Raw genomic sequence first — 19,228 nt, 5'->3', positions numbered from 1 at the left:
ACTGATAGAGGGGAGATTGAGATGAGATCTTAGGAAGAAATTGTTCCCTGTCAGGGTGATGAGGCCCTGGCACAGGTTGCCCAGAGAAGCTGTGGCTGCTCCATCCCTGGCAGTGTTCAAGGTCAGGTTGGACAGGGCTTGGAGCAACCTGGTCTAGTGGAAGAAGTTGTCCTGTGGCAGGGGGTTGGAACTGGATGAGCTTGAAGGTCATTTCCTACCCAAACCATGCTATGAGTCTGTGATTCTATGACCTCCTGCCCTAGAGAGCACCTTTGAACTAGCTCTGGCAATTAAGAAGCTGGCATCTGCTCCAGGAGCAGCAGGGACAAGGGCTCTTATCCTATGTGCTCTTACCAGCAGCATCTAAAGGGGTTTGTAGGTCCCTTCCAACCCAAACCATTTTGTGATTTTAGGATTCTGTGAAGGAGCCTGTGGTGGGAGCCAAGCCTGGTCAGTCACACTAACGGATGAAAGGGAGCCCGAGAAGTTATTTCAGTGAGGTTATCAGAGCAGGTGCTGGTCAGTTGGAAACTAAAGTTAAAAAAGGCAACCAAACCCAAAATGCAGCCCTGACAAAACAGACATGGAGACAATGGCGTGGAAACATGCTGATGTGGGACCCACGGACAACGCAGAGATGATCAATGTGATCAAGCGATTGCCAAATTTATTACAAAGCCTTAACTCCTTATATACTATTTCTTACATGCAGTTACAGTGATTTGGCATATTATGATTGGATACATGTCTTGAAGACCCTTAGTGGCTAACATATAATTGGTTAAGCACAGGTGTGAGAACTTGACCTCGAAAGCTTGCCAACAGTCCACAGTTCTCATAACTCAGTGAATTCCAGCTTCTTCTTATCTTGCTTGCTTAAGCTTCTTCGGGCCTCTCATGGCCTTGCTATATCTTTCAGGATTATTCAGAGTTTATGTACCAATTATCCTTTCTCCTGTGAGAACACTGCCTCCACAGAAACAAGCCTCACCAGTGTGAGTGTGTGCTGCAAGGACAAAGCGAGTGGTGAGACCTGCATGTGCGTGAGTGGATTTGACTCCAGCTCCTGGAGTCACATGGGTGTAGATGCCTCTGGTGTCAGCTGCTGGAGCAAGAGGGGTCTCAGTGCAATGACAGGAGTGAGTGAGGATCTTTATCCTACAGCTTCTGGCGTGGGAATGGCGCGTGGCCTGAAAACCAACCACTGGTGTGAATGAGGTGAGTGAAGGGCTGAGCACTGGTGGGTGGAGCAGGACCACAGGTCACAGCCCAAACTGGCTGTGCATGTGAATTCACCAGCAAACTTCAAGCTGGAGTGGCTGGGAGAGTGGCCTTGGCCCAGGCTGTATCCAGGGGTTGCAGTGTTCATGTTACCACATCATGTGTGCCAAAGCACTCTTTCAGGGCTTCTGTTCTCCCATGCATACTGTGCGTAGCTTGCAAGCTTTCGGTAGTCTTCATCTTTCAGGTGTCTGTGTGCCTGTAACCTCCAGCTCCTTCTCCAGTACAGGGAGGCAGTGCTCTACATGGAGGCCTGTGGGTGTCAGCATCTCTGCCAGTCCACCCTGGCCTGAATCTTCTTTGCAGGGATCACCTGGCATGTCCTTCCCTGTGGACACCGCTGTGGGAAGGAATGCAAGGACACAAGGATGCATGGTTTGTAACTAAGGTTCTCAGGATAACTGACTTGCTCAAAAGGAGTTGATAGGGGAGGCAAAAGACCTGATGATGTTGAGATATGAATGGAAAGCTGTGCAGGAACTGACTGGTGGGGGTCTGTCACAGGGGCCAGAAAATGCAAGTGACAGGACTAGGGTGACAGGCTGGAAGGCCAGGATGGGGCTGTAAATGGAGAGGCGGAGATTTTTGTGTACCAACATAGAATCACGGGATGGTTTGTGTTGGAAGGGACATTAAAGCTCATCCAGTACCAAACCCCTGCCACAGGCAGGGACACCTTCCACTAGACCAGGTTGCTCCAAGCCCCATCCAACCTGGCCTTGAACACTGCCAGGGATGGGGCAGCCAAAGCTTCCCTGGGCAGCCTGTGCAGGGCCTCACCACCCTTTGCTTTTGCTTTTTCTCCCCTTCCTTGCTCTACTTTTCTTGTTCTTTCCCCCTGTGTGTACCCCCTCCCACCCCCACCCTGTGGCATCCCAAACATGTATTTCCTGTCCCACCTGTCCCTGGAGCTGGTGGGACACGGCCAGACTCCCTGTGGAACCCAGACATTCCCTTCACCTCAGTCCTGCCATCTACGCTCCTCCTGGGGTTCTGCTGATCCTGGCCTCAGCATGTACAGCAGCTGGGATGGTCCCAAGTCCCAGCTGCATTGGGAAGGTCATAGAACCATAGAATCTCAGCCTGGCTTGGGTCAAAAGGGACCTTAAAGCTCATCCAGTTCCAACCCTCCCTGCCATGGGCTGGGACACCTTCCACTAGACCATGTTGCTCCAAGCCCAGGCCAACCTGGCCCTTTGAACCACTTTTCTCTTTCTTTAAAAGGAAACAAATTACAGATTCAGAGTCACTGGCGTTGGAAAAGAGCTTTAAGATCATCGAGTCCGACACTAAACCCAGCACTGCCCGGGCCACCATGCCACTGTTCCCCTCAGCGGATGCTCAGCCACCGGGGGCCGCCCCTGCCCCTTCCCCTTCCCGAAGAGGGTTTTTTTGGAGCCCCCGTGCCTCCTCCCGGCCCGCGGGCGCGGACACGGGGGTGAGCAGCCCGCGGGAGAGCCCGGCCGGCCTCACCGCCCCCGGGAGAGCCAGGCCGGCCCCACCGCCCCCGGGAGAGCAGGCTGCCCCCGGGAGAGGAGCCCGCCACGGGCCTGGCTCCTCCTCCTCTCCCTAACCCCTGCGGGCCCTCCCCGCGTCCTTGTTTCTTCCCCCAGGAAGCCGCTTACGGGAGCCGCCCGCAGCCCCCAGCCCGCAGCCCCCAGCCCGCGCTCCGCTCCCGAGCGCCACGCTCCTCCCGCTCTACAGGCGGCGCCCTCGCGCGGCGGGCGGGGCGCCGTGGCGTCACGGCCACGCCAGGTGGGCCGATGCGGCGGCGAGAGGCGGGCTACGGTGGCCGGCGGGGGTCAGGGCCAGGGCCAGGGCGGGCGTGGAACGGAGGATCGGTACTGGCACCTGGAGCAGGCGTGGGGGCCACCATGGAGTACGTGACCGCAGAGCAGCTGGCCGGCTTCAGCAAGTACAAGGTACGGGTGGGGCGCGGGTGTCGGGGGCCTGGCCGTGGGGCTGGGGGCTCCTCGGGGCCCTGCGCTGTGAGGGGATGTCCAGGCGGGTCCCCCTGGGAATGGCGGCATTTGGGCGGGGGCTGCAGTGGCACCCGGTGCCGGGGTGTGTGTGTGGTGCTGGGCGCTATGGGAGGGGGTGTCGTGGGGCTCGGGGTGCTGTGGGACACGGGAGTTGGGGAGAGGGGAGCTGCCGTGAGCACTTGTGGCTTGCGGGGAGGCGGGGGCGGCCGTAGGTCCTGGCCCCGTGCAGGGGGAGCCTCGGGGCCTGGTTCCGTGGGGGGAGCCAGCGGCAGTGGGGTCGGGTCCCGTCCCGGGTGCATGTGTGTGTGTATTAAAAGGGTGGTTGTATGAAACGTGTCCCCCCCCACCCAGCCGCTGCCTCACTGTGGGGTGCGGTGAGGTCTGGGGCAGCGTGGTGGGTGCTCGGTTCCATGCAGGACCCCCACCCATCCCTCCCCATGCCCTTTTCCTGGGTGGGCCGTGTAGGGGGGCCCCAGTGCAATGCAGCATGATGAAATGCTTCTTCCCCTTAGCCCCCCCCCCCCCAGCTCTTTCACGGTTGTGGGGGGCTCGGTGCATTAAGGACCAGTGTGTTGAAGGTGTGACAGTGTGAGACGTGGGACCCTCTCCTTGCTGGCGGGGACAGGGGACTGTCATGTGCTCTGCAGCGAGCCGAGGGGTGTCTGTGTGCAAACTGGGCACCCCCAGCCTGTTTCCCAGTGGGAACGAGGATGCCACGTGCAGTGCTGCAGGGTACAACGTCCAGCACAGTGCAGTGTGAGCAGGTCTGTGCTTCAGGTAGGCACTCCCAGGCTGTTTGCCGCCTGGGGAGGACAGTCTGTGCCCAGCAGAGTGTGGGGCAGTGGCAGTGTGACTTCGTGCCAGCTGTGCTCCCCTAGGCATGTTCCTGGAGACATCTTCATGTCCAAGTACAGCACAACATGACGTTACCAAGTGTGGTGTGAGCACATTCAGTGTGTGTGCCCCCCTCCCTGATCTGACCCTGGGAGTGAGGGGCATCACTGGGCACCATGTGGGTGTGATTTTGAGTGGTGCTGTGGCAGCTTGCTTGTCCTCCCTCCCCTTCCTTGGCCGTCAGCAGTGTGGTTGAGGCAGGCAGTTGTGGCATGTCACCACGCCGTGCTTTGCCAGGTTGCACTGTGGCCACCCCTGCCACAAAGGGGCTGCAGAGGAGGGGACTGTGGGTGCGTGTGGGATCCCATATTTAGCATGGGACCATGTTGCTTCCTTGCTGTGGCTGCTACGTGTGTGGTCAGACCAACAAAAACATGTCAGATGTTATCCCTGTCTCTTTGCTTGAGCATGCCATGTGTGCAGTCTTTGAAGAAAGGCTCTGTAAGTGCTGATGGACTCTGTCATAGCAGTTTAAATCCCTACGGGCTGATTTGGGCCAAAGTATATGGTATCTTTAACACAGGGGAACATTGTGTTTATGCGGAGGGGAGGGTGTTTGTTGTATTTTTTCTTCTCCCAGACCAACAGTGAAGCTAAAAGGTTTTACCTAATCTTCTCCTATGTTCTTGTTCTAGGATCCATCACATTGGGCCATGTTGCAGTCATCCTTCCAGGGTGAATCACAGAGTGTCCTTTAAGCCTGGATAAGTCTGAGACATCTGGGGAGTGAAGCTCCTCCTGGAGCAGTCTGTGGAGGCAGGAGTGGTCAGGGCTTCCTCACAATCTCCTTTGGCAGGCTCATTGCTGATGAGGTGGAGATAAATGGACTTGGTAGAGCGAGTTTGACCAATGTGACAGGTTGCATGAGATTTCTTGTGGAAAGCTGAGCGTATGGGGATTTGTCAGTAAAATCTGTGTTTAGAAAGGCAGTGAAAGATGGCAGTTTTGTGTGGGTGCTAGAAAAAGTTAAGTAAAACACACTCAGGTTTGAGCCAGGCCTTGCAAAGTAACTAATTTTGCTCCTGCGAAGACAATGTTTTTGCTTAAACAGGGAGACTCTTGCACGTTAACCCTATTTTCAGCAGTGCGTAGAGGGGTTTGTGGTGTTGCTGCCTTCCTTCTCAGTACCCGTGTGGTGAGAATGGGGTCCCCACCCTCTACAGATAGTGCTAGCAGTTGAACTTGGGAGGGTGCAGGCAAGTGCAGCAACCTTTTCATTTGTTTAGCAGGCACCAAAGACCTGCTCCCAGGTCATGGCCTTTATGAAGGTGCTTCTGATGAAACACTGTTGCACTTATATCTATGAACAGGACCTTGAATGCAGACCAAGGAGAGGAGAAAGGTCCTGTCTTGCACATTAAGTACAGTGTAGGCAGCACTGGCCGCTTGCTGGCACCAGTTATGCACTGGTGTTGTGTTTACTGGCCTTGGTTTGGGATGGCATAGGGCTGAAATGTATAAGGAGGTCTCCGATGGATGGTGGAGCTACCGCTCCAAGCCTGGCACAGCTGAATGGATGGGCAGAGGCCAAGAAAGCTGCCTGTGTCCTGAGAGCAGGAGTGCAGTCTTACTGGCACAAGTAGCTTTGTTTGAGAGATTGTGGTTTTACTGAGTCAGCAGGGACTTTGATAAGAGCACGCAGGTTCATGCTTGGTGCTCAAAGAGCATCATTCTGTCCTGTGCTGAGGGTTTGTCTTATATGCTCCCCAGGGTAGTGTGAGCACCTGCAGGTTAAAGTGCTTTGCTGGAGATGGCAATAAATATGGAAAAGAGCAGTCAGAGCTGGCATGTCAGACTGCCGTGAGGGCAGTGAAGCCCTGGTCGGTCTGTGCAGTGCTGCCCTCCTGTGTGTGTTGTTTGCTTGGGAAGCTTTTTTTTTCTTTGCTATTTTAGCCTTGAGAAAAGGGCTCATCCAGGCCCAAATCTCTAATACTGGGTTGCATATTCCAGCCTTGCTTTAGGCATTGAGGCTTGTCACAGAATCAGCATCTTACAAAGAAGAACAACTTCCTAATATCTCATCTAAATCTCCCCTTTATCAGTTCAAAGCCATTCCCTCATGTCCTGTCCCTACAGGCCCTTGTCAAAAGTCCCTCTCCAGCTTTCTTGTTGGCCCCTTTAGGCACTGGAAACTGCTCTAAGGTCTCTGGAGCCTTCTCCAGGCCTAACAAGTCCATCTCAGCCTGTCTGCTCTGCCCTTTCCTTTCCTAGAAGGTGACTCTAGATCCACCACCACTCTGTTGATGAAAAGCTGATTGACCTTCTGCATACAACTAACAGTTCTTGCCCAGAAAACTTCTGCAACAGTATAAACTGTCATCCCAAATGGACAGAGCAAGAAAGAAGCAAAGTGGGATGTGTATGGATGGCAGTGCAAAGGAACAGAAGAGTAATGTAGTTGTTGCTGAGCTGCTTTCTGTGCCTCATCCCCAAAGTGAGCCTGTGTTTTTAACCTGAGTGGAAGGAGTCAGTGTGTGGCAGCAGCACCAGATCACCTGAGAAGGTGTCTTGTGTTGTCTAACTTGAATTTGTACTTGGAGCCAACATAGCTGGGAGGCTTTGAGCTTAGGTTGGACCAGCCATAACTGCGATGCATGGTCAGAACCAAACCCTCTGCGGGAAGGCTCCTTCAGTTCCTGCTGCCAACAGCTCTGCAGCCTTTGACTGCCTCAGCCTTTAAGCTGCACCTGACAGAAGCTTTCCAGCCTTCACACGATAGATTTGGAGAAGAGCAAGCACAGTTGGGGGTACATGGAAGAGGCAGCCAAGGGAAGGAATGTGTCCTCAGAGAGGAGCTAGTGTCCCTGCAGCTGATACAGGAAAAGCAAAATTGCTTCATGCAAGATGATCCACAGTTTTCTCCAGCCCTGGCTGGTTTACTCCCCCTGTTGCTGCCAGGAGTGCATATGGGAAGCGGCGACTCAGGAATCCGGATGGTTTTAGCTTTGCAGTATGCACATATCTCCTGGCTGGGGGAGAGGCAGGTGTACACCGCTCCTGTCACCAGCTCCCTCAGTGCCGCGGGTGGTGGGGTGTAGAGGGAGCCGTCCTTTAGCTGCTCTTGAAGGGATGCTGAAGAGCTCCTCTGCTGAGGAAGCTGCACAGCAGAAAGCACTGTGTTTAATCGTGCGTCTAACACTTCCTCAGTAGGAGATTGTGATTTGGGTGTAGCACATGTACCTCTGGAGACAATTTAAGCAAACCTAAAGTGGGAAGGAAGGGTTTCTCTGCCAAATCAAATACGTCCTTTGTCACTAATGTGTTACAGTCTTGCCTGGCAGCAGCATGGCAAGGCTTCTCCTGAGGAGATGCTGTATGTGGCAGTTGGAGTGCTGGAGAAGTCCAAGGTGTGTCTGCTCCAGTGCTTCCTCTGGCTTGTCAGGGTGGAGCTCTTGGTATCAAAAATAAAGCTTTTGTTTTGAGGCTGTAGAGCAGGATGCATGTGTTGACCTTCCAAAGAAAAGCAAACCAGGCGCTCTGCTGTGTTGAATGTCCTCTCCCAAAACCAGATGCTCTGTTAAGTACTGAATGTTTTCTGCCAAGCAAGATGCAGCCAGGCACTGCAATTTCAGAGTGTAAACCTTGCAGTTGGATGCCAGAGGTCGTGATCTGCTTCTTAAAAACCCATCTGCAGATTGCTTTCTGACAGGCTTTTGGGAAACCTTCTATAATTGTATGGGGAGAGGGAAAAATGGGACTATGTGGAACATTCACAGAGGTGTCTGCTCCTGCTTTGTTTTCTCTAGGGGAAAGACATATCCCTTTCTTCCCTCTAGGCTGCCTCCCAGTCCTGTTTTCACAGAGCAACCCAAACAAATTTCCCTTGTGGAAGTTGTCGCTGCCTTTCTCGAGTGTGGTGCCCAGAGCTGGATGCAGTGTGTGAGATGGAGCCTTACCAGTGCAGTGGAGAGGGGTGGGAGGGATGGCTTTGTGTGTCGCATGCAGCACATGTATTACTCCTGCTTGTGCATCTTGATGAGCTGCACGTTGTTTTCTGCAGCACTGTGACTCTTGTGGCTCCCTTTAGTGGGTCGGGAGGCTGCGCTCGCAGCTGCCACGGTGCCAAAAGCTGCTCGACTGCAAGCAAGGGCAGAGTGCTGCAACATTGCTTGTGCTGTTAGTTACAGACAGCTTTGATGGTTTGTCACTGCCTTTTTGTGTCCCAGTTGTGTGCCCTGCATTTTCTGTAGACTTTCCCTGCCCAGTGCTGTATGAGCTGCTTGCAATTCTGCTTTATTCAGCTTTACCCTTTGGTGTCCTGTGCTGTACTAGTGTCTTCTGCTGTGATGGAGTCACTGATGACTATTCCTAGGGCATGTCTTGCAGCCAGATGTGTGGTCACTCTATGGCTTTTTCATTCAGCTCATGTAGGAGGAAGGGAAGTACTTGAGTGACTGCTGTGTATGAGGCTGCAGCTGTGTGTGTAAGTGGTCTCTGCTAGTGTGTTTTTGTCACCATGGGTGGAAGTGCAGGTATGAGCCTCTCTAGTGATGCCGCCTGGACCTTGGGCTTTCCTTAAGGGTATGTGTTATCCTCAGGAGTAACGGTTTGGGGGGAAATGCTGGTAAAGGAGGATGTGAGAATGCTGCTGCTTACATGTGACATGGGAGGGACATGAGAGGGAAGGCAGTGCCACGTGTTTGGGTCCAAAGGTGGGACAGGCTGAAGTCTTACCTAAGAAGCTTTGGGAGCAAGTATAAGTTCAGTAAGAGGAAAGCAAATTTGGTCTTGGGAAGTGCCTTTTATAGCAAAACTCCTGCACCCTAAAATCCTTCCATTCCTATCTCCCCTCTCTCCTGAGCAGGAGCTGGTGATGGCAGGCCATGGGTAACACGCAACCAGCAGTGGCATGGGGAGGCTGGTGGCTCTTGTGAAGAGGTTCTTTGTCCCATTACCTGTGTGGGCAGTAAAATGAAGTCCTCTTGGTGTCTGCTGCCACATGCCTGCTGGGCTGAGGCTTGGGAGCAGCTAGCAGTGTTGAAGTGCTAGAGAAAGCATCCCTGCTGCTCATCCCAGCTTCTCTCTGCAGCAGCATGCACTTTGCTGTGGGTTTGCCTGGCAACCTGGTGTGAGCGGGTTGTGTTCTCTCAGCATGGAGGGGAGTACCTCAGCACATGCCAGCCTTGCTCTCCTACCGAGGTGGCTGGTGTAGAGCTGCCCATAGCAGCACTGCAGCATGGCTGCAGCAGTGAGGGGTAACATCTCTTGCCTTGGCAAAAGACAACCCTTCTCCAGCTGCATGTTCCTGAGGGTGGAAGAGGCATCTGGTACGGAGTGTAGCTGTGTGTTTGAGAACGTGGCAGGCCCTGGGGGGCTCATACATAGTACCAGAAGGTGCTGGTCTGTTATTCCAAGAAGAGAGGCACTCAGCCTCTGGAAGGTGACATTTCAAATGCCATTTGTTAGAGCTAATGCTATAAGGAGAGAATAGTATAGATAATCTTGCAACCCTTTTAGAAGGTGGGAACCTCAGGCATCAAATGGGCCTGTGGTCCATGTGCAGTGTGCTGGACAGATCCTGTCTATAGAAGGTATTTCACAGAATCACAGATGGGTTTGGGTTGGAAGGGATGTTGAAGACCATATGTTTCCAACCCCCTGCTACTGGCAGGAACACCTTCCACTAGACGAGTTTGCTCCAAGCCCCTGAGGTCCAACCTGGCCTTGAACACTGCCAGGGATGGGGCAGCCACAGCTTCTCTGGGCAGCCTGTGCCAGGGCTTCACCACCCTGACGGGGAAGAACTTCTGCCTAAGATCTCATCTCAATCTCCCCTCTGTCAGTTTAAAGCCATTCCCCCTTGTCCTGTCCCTACAGGTCCTTGTCAAAAGCCCCTCTCCAGCTTTCTTGTAGCCCCTTTAGGCACTGGAAGCTGCTCTAAGGTCTCACTGGGCTCCACAGTTTGATCATTTGAGCTATTAGAGGATTTTCTTACAGGAAAACAACTTTATTCCTCATTTCCGGTGTCAGATGGGAAGAATGTTCCCAGGAGAGCTTCTTGCTGCACTCCTGGGTAAAGGATAGGACATGCAGGTGGCCCAGTTACTGATACCAAGTAGGAGCTGCCCACAGGCTCCTCTACTGCAACAAGCTGGCTGACCTTATCCTGTGTCTGGGGGATCTGTGCAGCGCAGTGCAGCACAGGCCTGGGCAGTCTGGGGCTGCTGTGGTGTGGATTGCTGACTCCTTGATGTTCACCAGTCCCCATGTCAGGGTCACTGCAACGGACTGGATTTGCAGTATGTCAAGCACAGTTGTCCTGCAGTGTTGGTGAGGCCCTCGCTTGGGAGACCTGGTGCACTGAATGCACCAGAGGGCTAGGCATCTACCTTAAAGGACTTCTTATCATGGAAAGTACTTTCCTCGTGGGTGCGCTTCTCCCTTTTCTGCATCCTTCTTCCAGCTGGGAACCCCTGATCTCCTGGGCTGTCATCAGCCTGAGGCAGCACCAGCCCTGCCAGGCATTGCAGATCCATGAGTTGTGTGTGTATCACGCTTTGCAATATCTGTAGCTCCCTCAAGCAAACAGTATGATGCAGAACTGCTGGTGTCCTCTCTGCCCTGAAGAATAGGGTGCTCTTCCCTTCAGACAGCCTCAAGAAATCCTCTTGCCTTCAGACTTCAAGTGCTATGCAGAGCAGGGCTACAGATGGCTGGAAGCTGTCCCTGGCAGGCTTTTAGAGGCTGCTCTAGAAGTACAAGCCCTAAAGAGATCTCTGCAGGGTTTGCCCTGCAGAGCAGCCACCAGTGTGTGCCAGTAGCAGCTCAGACCAGTGGAACAGCCACAAAACAGGTAGTGAGAGCAGCAGAAAGGAAAGGTTTTTGATGCTAGTGGTGTGGATGTGAGGCGTGAGGCTATGGTAATTAAAAGGCTGGTCTTCCTCACACCCAGACAAACAGCTTGTCTTCTCCTGCAGGGTCCTTAGCGGGTAAGGTGTGAAGGAGGGGAAGCCTTTGAGCCCTGTTCTTGAGTAACTTAACTCCTTCCCCCGGGGCTCTTCTGATTGCTCTGAGACTGTGTTTGCCTTTGAACAGTGCATGCTTCCCAAGGTGCAGGAAGTCCTCCTAGATTCCATGACCTCTAAGATTAAGATAAGCAGCTGTAAAAGTTAGAGGTGTTTTTCTTCTCCATTTCTGCAGCTGAATTCAGGGTTTTGAACCTCTGCTTAGCTTAGCGTGGCCCTTGTAGCTCTTGTGGTCTGAAACCTGCCCAGCTGCTGTGGTTGGAGGAAACAGTGCTTGTAGGTTAACTGGAAAGGATCTAGCTCATGAGCCTTGGCTGAGCTTTTGCTCTGTGCTAAAGCAATGAGATGAGGGTTAGTGGTTTATCCTGCGTCCTAAGACACTTCTAACATGTATTGTGGGGTTTTGATGAGTGATGAGCTAGTTCTGCTCCTGGGACCTAGTCTGTGTGTGTCTCTTAGTCTTGAACAGTCCTGCTGCTGCTGCTTGTCCCTTGGGGTGCTGTTTGCTGCTGCCACAGGTCTGGTTCCTGAGTGGTGAGAGTTGATCTATGGGGTATCAAAGATTTTGAACCGTGTTTTGGTGAGAGATCCCCATACTCTGTTTTTAGCCACACAGTGGCAGTGATTGAAGACCTTTGTGGTTGGGGACCTACTGCTGTTTCAGTCCACAGTGGGTCCTGCAGGGTTTCCTAGAAGGAATTTCAAACCTCTGTGGGGTTTTGTGCAAGAAGATGGCTCACCCAGAGACACACAGCTTGGCTATATTGGCTGCCAAACAGCTGGACTATTGGGCCAGGGCTGCCTTGGTTCCAGGTTGGATGGGGCTTGGAGCAGCCTGGTCTAGTGGAAGGTGTCCCTGCCTGTGGCAGGGGGTTGGGACTGGATGAGGTTTAAGGTCCCTTTCAACCCAAACCATTCTAAGATTCTGTGGTTGATGCTCACAGGGTGAGGCTTGTGCTGCTGCAAACCACCTCTCTGCCTTTCCTTCTGGTGAGGGGAGCTGTCTTTGGCTCTGCACTGCTGTTTGTGTGGGTTTTTTTTTACTGCAGTCTCTGCCCTTAAAGGCCTGAATTAGGCAGCCTGTGTGTGTGACGGGTTCAGGTAGTGGATTCCTTGTCCTGTCTTGCAGCACGAGCCCTTCTGGCTCTTCTCTTGCTGTGCAGGTGAAGGATGAGGCTCCTGCTCTGCCCAGCTGACTCGGCAACAGCCCGTAACCCTCTGCATCCTTTATCCCCCTTGAAACAGTGGACTGCTGTCCCCAGCTTGTGGCTGGGGTACATCTGTTAAAACTGGGCGCCTTTCTCTGGGTGTGAGCGCAATGGAAGAGTAGGAAGAAGAGCATGCAGAGGACAGCCAGGTCACAGCTCTTGCCCGGAGTGCTCTCCCAGTGTTGCAAGATGTGCAGAACAGTCATTTTAAAATAGCATAGGCTGCTCGTCAGTCCACCTTGGGTCTCTTCAGTTGCACTGTAAGTTTACTGTGGTGTTTGTTGGCTCATGTTGCATCTTGGCTATGAGGAACTCTATCCTAAAAGTCACTCTTTGCTAATTAGCAGCAAGTATTTGGCTATTGGGAGTGTTTGGAAGAGAATCAGAGTACATTGTGGAAATGAAAGTATCCCATAGCAGGCTCAGAAAATGGCCGTGTTATTTGGGTTCTATAATTGGCCTGACTTTGCTGTGCTTCAAGTCTTGCACAAAGCAGGATGTCAGGATTTACAAAGTAACACATCTTTTTTATGCAAATTGTGAATTTCCTCTTTGTGGAGAAGCGGGACAAGGGATGTGGGGAGGCAGAGGACATGTGCTTTGGAATAGAATGTTTTATTTGTGCCTTTCACATAGGCTCTGTTGAAACTTGAAGGTAGTCTTCCCCCTCGTTCCCTGCAGTGCTTTGTTTCATCTGTAATCATCTCCTGATGTGTGTGGGCTTGTGTTTTCCTTTGATATAGGTATACTTAAAAGTTCATTTCTTTTTCTAGGCACAGTAACAAGTTCTCTTTTCTTGTGTTGACTTGTGTGTTCTCCTGGTTGGTGGCTTGGCATCAAACCCAGCTCATTCTTGGGTTTGTCCCAGTCCTTCTGGCCTTGTTCTCTGGAGAGCAGACTGGGGCTGCACTCCTGTGAGTGTCTGCAGCTCCCCAGTGGTTCACATGTGAGGGGCAGCCCAGCCTGGAGCCTGCTGCCTTCTGTGCCCCCTTGCCCCGGCTGCACTATCCTGCTCACCCTGGTCATTTGTCTTCTCCTTAGGCACCAGGAGCAGGCTTGCACAACTAGTTTGGTCCCCCTCGTGGGTTCTTCAGCCCTTTTTTTCAAAGTCCAAGCCAACTCTGTCAGCAGTAGGAAAGTCTTTTGGTTGTCACAGTGTTAATTTTAACAGGTTTCCTGTTTGTGCTTTTCTGCTTCTGCCTTTTCTTCCTCCCCAGGATCATTGCTCTGATCCCTCAGTTCCCACTCCAGAGGTTCTTCATTGGCTGATCCCCTTTGAACTGCATCCCTGCCTTGGGCCCCTGAAGGTTCATCTTTCCCACTCCTGTCTTCACCATCTGTGCATCCTTTCTGCAGCTGATCACCTCGAACTGCAGCAGAAGCAGCGGTGACCCATGTTCATGGATATTTAATGCTCCCAAACAGAGAGCGCTCCTGGATGCAGCTGAAATTGGCAGGCTGCTCTCTAAAGCCTGCCATCAACATCAGGTGTTGCTCCATGTTATGTATCCATGGGGAAATGATTCCCTCCCCCCCTTCCCTCAGCACAATGATGCCTCATCTCTGGCAAGGCCAGTGTTCAAGTCCAGGTTGAACGGGGCTTTGAGCAACCTGGTCTAGTGGAAGGTGTCCCTGCTCATGGCAGGGGATTTGGATCTAGACCTTAAGATCTCTTCCAGCCCAAACCATTCTATGAGTCGGGTGCATGGAGGGCCCGGGTCTGGGTTAGGCTGGGTGGACATGTGCTGGTGGTTTGCATTCAGCGATGTTTGGTTTATCCCTCTGCAATAGCTCTTGTAGCTGTGGTCCTGAGGAGCTTTGCTTTCCCTGAAGCTGATTTCTCCTGCCAGAGTGAGGCCATTACAGCATGTTCCCCAGCCACCACACCAGTGGTCCTAAACACTTCTGCCCCCTGAGCTGTAGTGGAGTATGAGCTTCTCCCCAGTGTTCACCATTGACTTCGCTGGAGGAGTGGTCCCTTTTCTGTGTTTGCAGAAGGCAGGGACAGTCTCCCAGCTGGTGTCAGGGAGAACTGAGGCTCTGAATGTGAAAGCATATTGGCAGGGCAGAAATCAGGTTTTCCCAATGGAATTGCACACCCCATGGAGCTTGGGGAGCAGGAAGGAGTTTTCTGCTCATTGTGGTAGTTCCTCCTGGGGAAGAGGGACTCTGACCTTGCCAAAACCTTTGCATGCAATGTTTTGAAGGATCTTTAATTTCTAGATCTCTAAAACCTGCATGGTGAAAACCAGGCAGGAGGAGGGAAGTGATGCTGGTGTTGAAGACACTGTGGGCAGTGTCTGCTTGCTGCTGGGGCAGTCCCTCCTGGCTGTGGGGCAGGCAGACTGGACACTAGTCCTGCTGTTCCCCGCCTGCTGCTCATGGTGGGAGCCAAACCTGTCAGCTCATGTGGTCATTGCAGGTTTACCACTGCCAACATGCTCTGTTCTTATGCGAGCTGAGAAGTGACCTCAAAGATAAACAGGAATTGAGTTAATAAGTACCATTAATCATGATGTGACTTCTTGTGCATCACCAGAGTGTGGGCATAGTGCAAATGCGGCTTGTTTGTGCTGGCATGGCTCTGCTCGGTTACATTTGCTGGGCTTTGTCGAGTTCACTGCGTCTTGGCTTATCATGAGCTTGGTGGGAGAAGGTTCTTAACCTTGTGCCCTCTTGTACTTCGGGAGATGTATAAGAAACAGCCCTATGGACTTGCTGGAGCTGCTCTGCTGAGGCTCCCTCTGTCCTGCTCCTGCTGCCAGTGACAAGCAGTGAGACAGGTTCATGGCCAGCAAGCAGCACAGGCTGCTATGGACCTTGCCAGAGTGCCTGCGAGCAAAATGGGGTGTACAAATCCATCTTTGCTTGCCGTTCCCAGCATGGGTGCCTGTACCACCAGTGCTGTCCTCCCCCAGCCTACCCTGGATGGGTTCAGGTGTCTGACATTGGTGTTCCCAGGGAACCTATGTGACTGTTTTTGCTTTGCTGCTAGCTCAGGGTAACCAGATTACTTAACAGTGCAATTGTTTTTCTGGACAGGAAGGCTATTAGTAGAATCTGGGCTATAAATCTGTATTTTTTCCTCCTTGGACACATAATTGGATCTTCCAGAAACTGCCTGGTTGCATGATGAATGTTGTTTTTAAGCTGTATGAGCCATTCATGTCTCTAAATCCCATAACAATGCCAGTCAGATGGAGCAAGCAGGGGGCTGAGGGATCCTGTGGCTGTCCTGGCATGGATGAGGTGCAGGGGAGGCTGCGGCTTCATAGTGTGAGAGACAAGATTGCTTCTGCAAAGTTGGCTTTGCTCTTTTCTTGATGGGACCATCTGGGCTGGGTTGGCTTCTTCCTGCAGTTACATGAGAAGTGGTGTCTGCATACACAGGACTGTTTTAGAGCAGAGCCTGTTACACGTGCCTGTCTGTTTTGAGGAGGGAGCTCTGGGGAATATGAAATGCATTCTGTGCACTCACACTTTTCCTTTGACCTTCTCTTCTTGAAAATGAGGGGGAAATCAGAGTCCTGGCTTGAGGTAGTCATGGTAGTGATATAAAAATGACTTAAAGAAGGATAATAGTCACATGCATGAGTCACTAGACCAACATATAGAGATCCAAAATGGAAAAAGTGATGCTAATTGACAGAGAGGATGAGGTGGGTGAATGACAGAGCTGGTGCTGTGCATGGTGAGCTAAGATAATGCTGTGTTTGTGGCCTTGAGAGTGTTTCGGCAAAGCAACTGCAGCAGCTAAGTGTGATAGCAGCTCTGTGGGTGTAAGAGCCCCAGTCCTCAGCTTGGGGCTCTCTAGGGCTGTTGGGCTCCTTCCCCAGCTTTGCTCCAAGGCACAAGTGTGTATGAACAGGCAGGTTGAGACCCTGCATTCCCACTGAAGGAATGTCAGTCTCCATAAGTATTGGCCCTGGAGGGCTGACACAGGAATGAGGAAACTCCATCACTGGTGTGGCATCTCCTGCTCTCTCCACAGTGTGGGACGCAAGGTGAGTGGCCAGAGGAGTGAGTTGTAAGTGAAACACCTCCACAGCTTGCTTTGTTTCCAGCTCTGATCACACAGAGGCCCCACACCCAGAGGAGGTGATGGCCATGCCCACCTGCCCTTGACTGTCTGTCCTCCTTTGCCCCCTTCCAACTTCCCCATCTTTGTACTGTCTGTAGGAAAGAAACCAGATGACAAAAAGCAGTTGTGGTGCGGCTGAGCATGGCAGATGTTGCTGAGCTTTGTCACAGAAGATGCCTGGCTGGTCATTGCTATTCTGGCAGGTGGCTCTCCTGGGCAGGCAGCTGTGTCCTGGGTGACCAGGAGCACTGTTCCTTAGGGTGGCTGGCAGCCTGGCACCAGCCCCAGCTCGTTCCCTTTGGTCTGTTGGTGTCCTCGGAGCTGGCAGAGCACTGAACTGCCTCACTCAGCAGTGAAGTGTGCCTCCATGAGGAGGGTTGAAGCTGGGGTGGTCGTATCAGCAAACCTCTGCAGAACAGCTGCCCTCTCCCCTGAGAAACGGGTCACTCCAGGTCTTTGAGTTCTGCATGCAGGGTGGGAACGTGTGTGACCATGGGGAAAAGATGCTTACTGACTGTTATCCCCAGCCTTTGGGGGCACAGGGGAAAGCTTCCTGGGGGAAGCTTCCCCAAGGTACCTTGTAAACCAAGCATAGACAATCCAGGGTGCTTCCCCTGCCTTACTCCAAGCCTTGCATCTGTTTTCTTGTTCCAGGGTGTTTTGGGGATAATGAGATTTAATCAGTCTCCAGTTCTTCTCCTCCCCTAACCAATGGCTCAAATCCTATTATCTTGTAAAGCATTTGGAATTCTGTCCGCTGAAATTGCATTAAGCCAGGATGGAAATTCCTTGTGGCTTAAGCCTTGCCTCCATATGGCATCAAGTTGCTGCCGCTTGCTCTGCAGCGACTACAGGCTTGCTGGCATGGGGATGTAAGTTCTGGGGCTAGCCCCCAGTGAGATGGACTGATCCATCATAGGGAGGACCGGGAAGTGCTGGTAGGGGTACAGGAATGCTTGCCAAGGATGGGATTCACCCAGTTAGGAGCAAATATTGTAAGCTCTTGGCCAGTGTGCTCAGAGCCCTTAGAGACCCGGTGCACCTTCATCTTGCTGTGTTGTGGATGCAGTGCTGCTTTGTCTTTTCCAACTTTTTTCCCACCTTTTGAACTGGACAGACTGCTTCCAGGGAAAATGGGGTTTCCAGCCAGAGAGAGGAGCAGAGAGAGGAAGAAACTGTGGGTGCAGGGATGGTGGCTGGTTCAAGGCCATGGGGTAGGTGGGACATGGAGCTGCTCTGTGCTGATGGTTTCCTTTTGCCAGCTGCACTCCCCTTATCTCAGAGAGTGCATAGGTTATGTCTATGTGGCAGTGCAGGAGAGGTGGAGGCTTTGATTGCTTTCCGTAACACTGCTCATTACCTTGGGATTAGACTCATGCTGATGCTGAGGAGGTGCGCAACAGTTTTCCCAGCCATGGAGACCCAGGATGGGTGGGCACCAGTAGCCACCCCACTTGGCACCAAGGAGTTTCATAGCTTATGGAATTCTTCTTGCGATTCTTATCAAAGTGTTACTTGGGGAAGAGGACTTTTAGACACAATAATCTTTGCTAGGAAGGGCCTGTGAGCTGGAGAGCAGATAGGAGCTTGTGGAGCTCTTGAGAGCCAAATGGTGTCAAATTTTATCTTTCTAATTGGAAACTGCTTCATGGCTTGTCTAGGGCTTTGATTTTTACTTCTGTTTTTATTTTTCCCACCACATACACACCCTGACCACCTCAAATGATTTAAGAGCAGTGGGATGAGGGGATTTCCCAAGGGCAGGAGCTGCCTCTGCTGAAATCTTTTCTCCTTAACAGAGAGGAGCCCTCTGAGACCTGTCCAGTGTGGGGTACCCATGGGCCTCCTGGTGTTCACCCACCAGTCTTCCTCCTTTGGAAATGTGAACTCCAGCTCCCTGAGCTGGACACAAACGAGGAGGAAGATGCTGATCCATCACCAGGTCCATGGGCAGCTGCTTCAGACTGCTCTGCCCTCACTGAATAAAGAATAATGACATGGGTCCTTCCTCCAAGTAGTGAAATCTGTCATCTGTTCTGCTGCAGTCACTGTGTTCCTTTGCTGACCCCAGTCTCTGTCCCCACCTCCACCAGTGAGGCGAGAGCTTGGCTGGGAGCCCTGTGTCCCTTTGCTGTGATGGGATGTGTGGAATTTGGAGGTGCTTGTGGATGTGTGGTGCTGTACATGGTGTTTTGGTGTATCTGCAGGACAAGGGAGGAGGTTGAAGACGTTGCTCATAAATGTCTGCTCTGTTTCCATGAGGAGAAAGTCTTTTCCAAGTGACTGGAGATGGGCAAGACAATGATAGCTGCCATCTCAATGGGCTTAGTCCTTGAATGAAGTGTGCCAGCTCTTGTGCAGGACCTCTGCAGTCAGTGATGGTGTCTGGATCACTCAGAGCTGTCAGCACAGAAATGCGTCTCTATTAGTATCCTGTCTGTCAGAGAGTAGTCTCCTGTTTTGGGGACCCCACCAAGGGGACTCATCACTGTTCTCCTGCAGCCTTTGGCAAAGGGGGTGCCAGGGTGGCAAAGCTGATGAGCCTGCAGACCAGTGGGGCTATAGGAGTGGCCCCAGCTCCCATGGTTGGTGGGGAAGTCTCACCCAGCCCTTCTGCATACCTTTGGATGCTGAGCCGAGGATGTCCCTGGTCGTTCTCATCTTGTGGGACAGGGCTCAAGCAGGAGCACACCAAGATGTCCTTGGTGGGCTGGTCCCATGGTGCGGGTGCTTGGGGCCATGGGACTGTTGCTGCTGCTTCAGCTTGTAAGGATTGCCACCACACCTGGTGTGGGTATTGGAGTGTGGGGCTTTGGT

The 19,228-nt window shown here is 52.4% G+C and overlaps 1 protein-coding gene across 2 annotated transcripts in view; it reads left to right on the top strand.

Moving 5' to 3' along the window:
* Positions 1–3,012: 3,012 nt before the first annotated feature.
* The window catches only part of SELENOI (selenoprotein I), a 31,855-nt gene continuing 15,639 nt past the window's right edge, over positions 3,013–19,228 (top strand). Inside the window, exon 1 of one of the 2 annotated variants that reach the window (XM_062622604.1) lies at positions 3,013–3,203. In XM_062622604.1, the coding sequence (XP_062478588.1) occupies positions 3,045–3,203 (159 nt within the window). In that variant the 5' untranslated portion in view covers positions 3,013–3,044. The remainder of the gene's footprint in view (positions 3,204–19,228) is intronic. The other variant, XM_062622603.1, reaches the window with a different exon arrangement.

The sequence above is a fragment of the Pezoporus occidentalis genome, unplaced genomic scaffold (assembly GCF_034315485.1).
Source record: "Pezoporus occidentalis ecotype Australia unplaced genomic scaffold, CSIRO_AGI_Poc_V1 ctg244, whole genome shotgun sequence".
NCBI classification, from domain to species: Eukaryota; Metazoa; Chordata; class Aves; order Psittaciformes; family Psittacidae; genus Pezoporus; species Pezoporus occidentalis.
The sequence above is the reverse complement of the archived record's forward strand: the minus strand, read 5'-3'. Positions and strand labels throughout refer to the sequence as shown.